This window comes from Gavialis gangeticus, unplaced genomic scaffold (assembly GCF_001723915.1).
Source record: "Gavialis gangeticus isolate Ggan-Ray unplaced genomic scaffold, GavGan_comp1, whole genome shotgun sequence".
NCBI classification, from domain to species: Eukaryota; Metazoa; Chordata; order Crocodylia; family Gavialidae; genus Gavialis; species Gavialis gangeticus.
In genome coordinates this window covers 3,012,995-3,022,235 of record NW_017728998.1, presented here as the reverse complement: position 1 = coordinate 3,022,235, position 9,241 = coordinate 3,012,995, and the positions used below count along the sequence as shown (strand labels likewise).

Sequence of the window (9,241 nt, the reverse complement as noted above, 5' to 3'; positions counted from 1 at the left end):
AAGAAGCACCAAGTTAATGAAGACGTGCAAGAGCAGAGCAGTCACCACTGACAGCGCAGCAGATCAGAACGTCGCAGAGACCAGACAGAGGTTGGAAGTCCTGATACATGGAGCATTAAGAGCCAACTCTTGACAGCCTCATACTCATGGGATAATCCAGCCTCTAGCACATGCTAGAGGATATCATCTAGCATGTGCTACAGAATATGATGGAGGGGCTCACAGGAGGCAGGTACTTTGAGGAACAGAAGGGACGGAGGGGGAGGAGATTTTGTGTGGGCAAGAGGCTTAGAACCAGGGGAGCAGGAAGTGTTACATGGCTTACTGCAAAGACGGTTGCCTCAACCCCCCCTTGGAGCTACCAGCCTCTTGGGGAAGTCTAACAGAATTAAGTAGGAATGTGAAGAGTACCTTGATGTTCCCTCTCTGCACCAGCACAGCTCCAAACCCAGAGAAGCATGAAAAATACCCGATGCTCTGGAATGGAAGAAGAGGCATCCCCCGGTGGCCCAGACCACTGGCATCTCCTGCCATCCTCCAAGCAGTGTGTTGGGTTTTCTCTGTGCAGTGGAAAGATGCTAATACTGGCAGAGTGTGTGAGAGCACAGCTTGCAATGTACAATTCTGCTAGGGACCCACATCCACTGTGAACTCAGCTGACAGGAATGCAGCACCCAGGCTGCAGAATGCAGCACTTAGAAAAGTTTGCGCAGGGCCACGAACTCCTCACCAGGCAGGAACTGGGAAGGATGTTGAGACTGAACAGGCGTTTCCAAGCCTCTGGCTGGCTGCGCCCTATTTGCCGAGAATCGACCTCACATCCCTGCCTGCCAAGAAGTGACCTCACATTAGGAGGCTGGCAGCATCACCTCACCCATGTTTGAACCCAGATTCCCTGAGATGAAAGGGTAAATGAAGCAGCTGTGAAGGGAGGTGTGCTGTGTGCTGCCCCAGAGAATGTCCTGTAATATTGCAAGGGAATTTAGCACTTAACTAGCACTTTTCATCTAAGTGCTTTGCCAATACTGCTTAATTAATGTTCACACCAGCCCCGTGTTCAAATGCGTACTTGGAAAATACTGCATTTTCTCCTGATTGGTGACTGCTCTTTCACATTAGGATACTGCAGGGAGTTGAAGTCCGCTGCTGTTAGTTGCTCTGGGGTAGCACTAGAGAACCCTGCTGAGGCTGCAGGGCTGTTAAACAGGAGATGAGACCTGTCCCAAAGCACTTAAAATTGCAGGGAAAAAAGCTGAAAAGCAAATTGATTACAAGAAAACAAATCAGTCATAAAGTCACAGAGGCAGGCCTGGAAGGGAGCTCCAGAGGTCACATCTAGTCCAACCCCTGCCCGAAGCAGGATCAGCCCTGTCCAAATCATGCAGACAAATCCATTGTCCAACCTCTTAGTAACACTAATGCCAATCCTGACACAACACAAGACAACACATCCGAACCTGTCACAGAGAAAGCAGGGGGACCATGGCTGCCAATGCCCTGCTTCTGTAAAAGGTTATCAAGAGATCCCAGGTAGAGACTGTGTCCCTGCTACAAAGGAAGGCAAAACCAGCCCTCCCAGTCCATACCAATCTGACCAGGGGGTAAAATGCCTTCCTGACCCCAAATATGGTGTCGGTCTGAACCTGAGCAGAGGGACAAGACTCTAGTCAGGAACCTCCAGCTTTAAGTCCCAGCAAAAGCACTAGCACAGCCCAGTCAAAATCAAAGCAAAATTGACACCTTTTATCTATGTGCTCCTCCTCTGGGTCTTTGTACTTCAGGGCATCTCTATGAAGAGTTCTCAAGAGAACAGGGAGAGAAAGCAGCAAGACAAGAGACCGTCTGCTTTATCTCTGAGGTAAGGGGAGAACTGTAATTGGGGAGAAACTGCCTCTTGCATCATTTAAAACAAACCCATTACTGACAACGTGCTATGGGTTGCAGCAACATGTCATTTCATCTGCTAAGAGGGAGGCCTAATCAAACAACAGAAGAGAATTGCTATTGCCCTGAGAAGTGAGGCTGTAACACTGATCCTTTTGGAGGAGCAAACGATGATATCTGACATCGCTCCTTTCCAAGGCACAAACACACGAGTGTCAATACGGGAAGACAGGTGCCATGAACCGTGACCTCAGTTCGTTTCACATCTTGACCAGATCTGGTGCCCTGGAGCAAATATCAGTGCGGCCAGAAGCACTTGGTAGGGTTGGAAGTGGGAGATTTCAAGCACTTTCCCAGCTTCTCACAGCCTGGAGGGGCCCAATTCTGTTAAAAACCAAGATGGAGAAATAACATCAGTCCTAAAGAACAAACACGGTGCTAAGGTCTGCAAGACAGGATAGATGTAATGAGATCTGAACTACAAGAGCTCTTTTTAATTTTCATTGCACAGGATCACCCTTAAGCTCTGCCTGAAAAAGGCAGCTCCATTTGTGGCTGAGACTGGCAGGTTCAGTCTTCCTATCACCTTGCAATTTTATCCATACGGTCTTTGGGCAACCCACAAAACCCCTTTCCAACGGAACCTCCTTCCAGTAACAGATCCAAGAACCAGGCTCTTCAGAGAGATCTGACCCCTTCTTTTGCATTAACACGATGGGGAAATATACCTGCACCCATCTGGCAGAACCTTTCGAAGGAGCTAAAATTGCAAACACCCAACACATTGAGAGACATTTCTGGAGGGAGCAAGTAAAAAACCAGCAGCCTCTGAAGGCTGAGGGTGAGAGAGATAAGAACATTTGCGTTTTAATGAGCATTTTGATGGATTAGCTTAGGAATTGATGGATTAGGAGGTACTTAGATGACAACTATTCCAAGTCGTGTGAACCAAAGCAATTTGCCTCCCTTGTTTTCATGTTCCCTGAATTATCTTGTCCCAGCGTGTGTGCAGCTGGGGAGAAACAATGTCAGCAAGGAAACACTGCAGTTCCCTGCATCAAAAGGGGTTACTAGGAAATGGTGGGGGGAACAGGTTTAATTTTTCCCCCAGAAACTACAAGCTAGCAAAAATTACAATAAGGGATTGCAATAAAATTAATTCAAAGGGCCACAATCCTTCTTCTGCCTTTGGAAACCCTCTTTCCTCTGCTGCCAACTGAGAAAACATCAGTTGGTAAAACGCTCATCTTCTGCTGTCTCGGTGCCCAGTCACCTGTGGGAGATCCCTGCTGTCAGTCATTAAAGGTTAGTTGTGCTCGGACCTACTGCCTTATATTTATTTATTTTAATTGAGCCCTTTGTGCTCATTTTAGAAGCAGATTCCTGCAGGGGGAGGGAAAAACAAATAATGCTACGGAAAAAAGACAGGAGCAGGTCTACATTGCACAGAACCGACGACAGATGGCAGTGATGCACCAGCAATCTCATCAGGCTTGGAAGGACAGCAAGGAGGGGATGTTGTCTGAAGGCTGTTCCAGGGAGACAAGGCCCCCTGCAATATGGGAGCAATTGCTGCTGCTTTCTACAAAGGTTTCTAACTTTCTAAATGCACCAGGATGACTGGGAGTTTCACGGGCTAAACATTCAGCTGGAGCAATGGAACAGAGGGAATTTTTGCTTTTCTGCATGACTAGGTTGCATCTGTTTCACACCTTGAGATCCAAATCGTCTCTGCTGTCGTGAGTCTAAACTGTTAGTGCCTGAACACCTTGGATGGGCTGCAAATCCTGCAGACAGGGAAACTGAGGTGGTTCCCGTGCATGCAGGTGATCCCTGTAGGGTCTGTGCTCTGTGAGATCACTTCCACAGACAGGGGCTCCCTGCACACGGAGGGCAGGAGGTACCAGCAGGCAGATCGGTGGAGCTTACATCCGTACTGAGATTGGGGCAGCAACTACAAAGTGGTACATCTGCTGTCCTCCATGGATGATTCCTGCCCCCTCTCCCTGCAAAAATACTCAATGTCCAGATCAAACAAATGGGCTCAGCTCCAGCAGCAGGATTTGGGATGCAGGGCTGGGTGCCTTCAGACCCTTTCAGTCCATTTATCATCCGCTATTACTGAGTGATGAGTATTGATTAAAGAGAAAGTTAAAAGAAAAAAAAGATAGCAGGACAGAGGCACTGTTTCTTCAGCTGCTTCCCCTGCAAAACACCCAAGAACGAAGAGATGGCATAAATCTTATGAGGTGACCTTCCCTGTCTCCTTACTAATGCACGATTTCCCCCTCCCCCCCCGTTTTATATTCTGTGGCTATTTTTCTGGCTGGAAGCAGTCCTCAGGCACTGGAGTTTCCTCTTTTTGCCTTGGGAGACTATTCCATAGTTAGGATTTTTTTTTCTGCTTTTTAATCTATGTTTTCCTTTCCTCACTTACATCCTAGTCTTCCTAGGCAGGTCCGTTCTGTCTACACAAAATCATTCTCATGCTGTGAGATTTGTCTTCACACACTGACCAAAGTGTCAGGTTCAGGGGGTGCTCTCTAGAAATCAAGGACTCTTCAACACCATCTCACTTGGAAAAAAAATCCCCTCTATTCCATATCATTCATTGTGTTGTTAAGCCATGAAGACTGGAAAAAATTGGTATTGGGTGCTTGGAAGATACAGATCAAGAGAGATGGGTGCCAAGGTATCAATTCCACCGCTGCCAAGCCAGCTGAGTTTCGGAGATTTCTGGAGGGGGATAAGAGAGGAGGAGCAGGTGCTGCAGATACTGCGCTCTCTCTAAGGCAGAAAGTTGCACCGTTTATCACGGCACGTTGACAGACTTTCCAAATGCAATTCCAGTAACTTTGTGCTGACCCTTCTGCATGACTCCACTCCCCAGGTAACACACAGCTGCAACTGCACTGGAGCAGCCAGACAGCCCTTCAAAAGGGCTATACAGGATTTTGTCCCCTCACCAACCTGTGCTAGGGGAGACTTTCATGCTTTACAACACACATTATATGCCAGAGATGCTCAAATGTATGTAGGGCCTAATTCCCTTACCATGATGGCCCTGTCGCATACGTTCAGCTGTGGTTCTCCTGGCACCAAGGTCGCCTTGTGCTGGTCAACGATGGGGGATATTCGTTTCATAACTGCTTCGTACTCAGGGCTGGCAAACCTAGAACAATGTGGGAAAAAAAAACAAGCAGGAATTATTATTTAGATGCTTCCACAGTATCTGGCTTCCTGCATCATATGTTTAGGGGACAGCTTCTCACTTGAACGCTAAGCTGTGGTATGCTTTGGGCTGCTGGAAAACTGATACGATGCAATCTATGCTGTCTGCCTGTGAGTTTCCAGACATTTAAAGCATTAGGACTTAAAGAACCCTTACAGAGGCCCACAACTGACTAGCTGAGGTTGGGTCTCTGTGAGAGCTTCATGACAACCCTGCTCTGGGATGTTACAGAGGGCAGCACGGACCAGCCCATCAGGTTCATACCTAGCTGAGCTTCTCCCATTAGGAGCTGGCAGCCAAACCCCCCACCACTGCATGCAAGCCATTGTGATCCTCATACCAGGATTATTACTTCAGCAGGTATTTAAGTGGCTTGTGCTTTATTTTGCAACACTAATACTTGGTGCTTCTGAAATGGAGGATTAATACCCAATGATCTCATTTTGTCCATCATATCATGAGTCACATAGGAAACCAAGTGACAAATTGGGAAACAAGGTCCTGTCCCCAGGCTCCCTTTGCTGACAGCCCACACCGGCCACCAGCCCCACGCTCCAGGAAATTTCCTTTCGTGAAAAGCAATCACATTCTGAAGCCCAGTGATGTGCCAAGAGTTTCCAGTAAACCCTGTAGATATCACTTCCCCTCGGCAGCCTTCCAGAGAGCGCTGATTGCAGGCATGGGCCAGAGCTCTGCTGGGAGAGAACCGGAAGGGAATTTGGAATGACAAGCTCAGGCAAGCTAATCTGTCTCTCTCACACCCAGCTAGCTGTATCCTGGTTTAATGGACACACTTGGAGGTTAGCATCAGGGCTGGCGACAAGAGTTGGGTGGACCATCACAGTCGCAAAGCTCCCATCTCTCCACACAACCACCGCTTATTTCTGTTACCAGAAGACTCCATGGACTGTTCAGAAAATTAGGGGCCAGCTACAAGCTTTGCAGGGTCCAAAGACCCTGACTGACCAACACAGCTTTAAATTCAGTTATTACCCAGCTGTATTAGTGGAAAACATAGCTGTGGTCCAGGAAAAGGGTATATAATGTGTGCCAGCCTGTGCTGTCTTCCCATCATGCAGCACATTGTTTGCCATAGTTCATTGGGAAGAGGAAATTTTGACCTGACACCAGTTCCTGGCCCTTTGAAAGATCCGAGTGGCGATGCCCTATTTACTTAAGTGCACTGGGCTTTTCTAACCAGGTACCCACCATATTTGCCAAACTTATAACCAACTGGTATTTGGTATGGGCTGAAGACATTTCCCCAAAGCACAGTTGGAGCATCTTGGTTCACCCAATAGTTCTGCATCCCTAAAGCAAGGTATAGATTGATGTCGTACTGAATGCTGTTTCTAGCCTGAGTTTAAGAACATGCGGCCTAACACAGTTTAGCTAACACTTTTCTGCTCTGAAAAGTATTAAGAGGGCTGGCATGTTGTAGTAGCCAGGATGTGTTTAAGAAGCGAGGGTTTTTGGGGTGATATCTTTTATTGGACCAACTGCTGGGAGAGATGTTAGCCAAGCTTTCAGGCACAAAGTGTCCTTCTTTGAGGTCTGTGGAAGAAGCAGGTCCACCCTAAACTGAATGCCAGGAAAAACAATGACTTGTGTTTAACTCCCTAAAGGGGTCAATGCCCGTCTGTGCTAAAGTTTAAAAAACCAGGCTGGAATGCAAAAGACTTAGTCAGATCAACTTGGAGGATTTTAAGGCCCAGCTTGACAAAGCCCTGGCTGGGATGATGTAGTTGGGGCTGGTCCTGCTTGGAGCAGGGGGTTGAACTAGATGTGACCTCCTGAGATCCCTCCCAACCCTCATTTTCTATGATTCTATGACTTAGAAGGCACTCTTCAGCCTGTAAAGTAGCATCCAATGAGCAAGACTAGTCCAGTGTTTTTGGTCGTGTTTAAAAACATGTGAACACTACCCTTATTTAATTATATTTACATGCATGAGTGTGTTAAGGGGGAGTGTCCTTTGTTCTGTTTAAACTGGGCTCATCTTGCACTGCTTTATCATCATCTTGCACGATATGCCAGCATACTTGGCCATGAACAGAAGCAGAGCCCCTATCCCCTATAAGCCTGCAGCTTACTTAAGATAGAATTACCTCTTCAGATACACAATATGAGTCAGTGTTCATGTCGTGTCTCCAAAACACACAATTGGTGACTGTCTAGAGCAGGTTAAAATTGCTCAGAGCCTCAGGGAAGCCTGTTTGGAGAAGGGATTGGTAATAGGAATTTGATTAGCACTCAAGTTACAGGGGTAACCAATCCAAAAGCTAAGCAGCGGGCTGCTAAAGTAACTAGAAAGCTGTCCTACTCATGTGAGTAGTCCCGGCATTGTCTTGGGTGGGAAATGCAGGATCAAGCCTCAAGTGCAGAGCTTGCAGTATTTCCTTTAAAAACGACAATATCCTCCATACAGGTGTTTGAACATTATTGTGTGAGCGAAGCTCCAGACCGCTGTGCCTCTAGGGCATGCTGCATTTTGTATTCTAGTTCAACAAGCCAGCTGAAGGCAAGCTGGGAATAGCAGTGAAAGAATGAGCGCGCGTGCGAGCAGGGGTGAGCAGGTGGTGTTGTGAGGAGTTTGCTAAAAGAGATCCCCCAGTGTACATGAAATTATTCCATGCTCAGAATGAACGAGCAGAGTGGACAAAGTCCAGGGTCATTACACTAATTGACACTTTACCTCCAGGAAGTCTCTGGAGAGCCAATCAGGCCTGGATTGCGAGCGCTAGGTCCCAGGCACAGGTGTGGCCTGCGCTTAGTTCATTTAGTGTAATTGTGCCTTGGCAATCTGTTCTCATCTCCTCCCTCTCCAAACAGCTCTGTGTGTAACCTGCTCTGTTATTAACCCCACTCTGCCCCAGTGAAATCCTGGTTTTGGGGAAAGGAGAAATGGTTTAATGCTCTCTTAATCAAAGCAAGAGATCATCTTAATCTTCAAATCTTCAGACGCATTCACCTTCTGGTTGGCTACAATTGTGAGGTATAGGGAACAGCCTCACAACAGCTTTCTATTTCTGCTTATCAACGAACCCTCATTGCAAAGCATACCAGATGCAATATTGTCACTCTTCGTTATTTATCCAGATCTTGGTCTTTAAATGCTACCTATTCCTGATGATTAAATACCTCCTTTTTATTAGTATTTCTCATTATTAACTAATCACACATGAAGCCTGATAAGCTGATCCTCAGTGCTGGAGTTTCCTATAGAGCTCCCCCCACAAAACTATCTAAGTCTGGATCTCATCCTATTATTCAGCCTTTCTTTGTTTCTTGTTTCCATTATCAAGTTCAATCTCAATTTAAAAACTGCTTGGCGGGAGATGGGGCTCTGCTGCCGAGAGGCAATGAGCTGCCATGATTGGGCAGAAGCAGGAGATTAAGGCAACCAGAAAGAGGGCTAAAATGCACAGAGTATGGACCATACCGCAGTCATCTTTTATTCTGCAAGTTTTTAGGGGCACTGAATACAAAGGCTCCTAAACCTGCTGGATCATGCTGTGCTGAAGTATCACAGTGCCTCTAACACCATCATGCTAACTGTATGCAAAGCCCCCATGGTCTGGCTTTGAGTGATCATCTCCCGTCTTTCCATCGTTCTTGGCCTCTGTCTGAGGTTCCAGCTGGCTCCATCCAGAGGCAAGGCCCTTCACAGGGCAAAAAGGCCCGTCTATGGAGCTTCCCTCCTGGGTATGTCCATCAGATTCCTCCTGGTAGCTGGCTACCTGCAAACTATCAGCACAAGCCCTGTCTACTTAGTCTGGGTCACGTCTGACAATTAACTGCTCTCTCTTCCTGGGGTAGGACTTGTTCAGATTTTCACAGCTGCATTTCTTTAGATTTGAGCAGTTGATTCTGCCCTCCCCACCATCCCGGCAGACCGGCTTTGTTTAAATGCTAGCTGTAAAACAGAGTCTTCCTGACGTGTGCACTAAGCACCAGAAAACTTTGGCTAGATGCAGATTTTAAAGCTATCTGGATATCCAGATCTTTGCACTGGGGGGAGAGAGAAAGGGATGGAAATCCTTTGTGTTCACTGCAGACCTGTGGACTGGTTTGTTCATTTAGGCACAGGTGACAGCAGACTGCACTCATTTAGGTGGGGGGGGG

General features: G+C 47.1%; 1 protein-coding gene across 3 annotated transcripts in view; it reads right to left on the bottom strand.

Moving 5' to 3' along the window:
- Positions 1 to 1,722: 1,722 nt before the first annotated feature.
- The window catches only part of GALNS (galactosamine (N-acetyl)-6-sulfatase), a 51,591-nt gene continuing 44,072 nt past the window's right edge, over positions 1,723 to 9,241 (bottom strand). For all 3 annotated transcript variants that reach the window (XM_019505392.1, XM_019505393.1, XM_019505394.1), the window contains 2 exons: positions 4,939 to 5,056; positions 1,723 to 2,268 (listed from right to left, as the gene is read on the bottom strand). In XM_019505392.1, the coding sequence (XP_019360937.1) occupies positions 2,182 to 2,268; positions 4,939 to 5,056 (205 nt within the window). In that variant the 3' untranslated portion in view covers positions 1,723 to 2,181. The remainder of the gene's footprint in view (positions 2,269 to 4,938; positions 5,057 to 9,241) is intronic.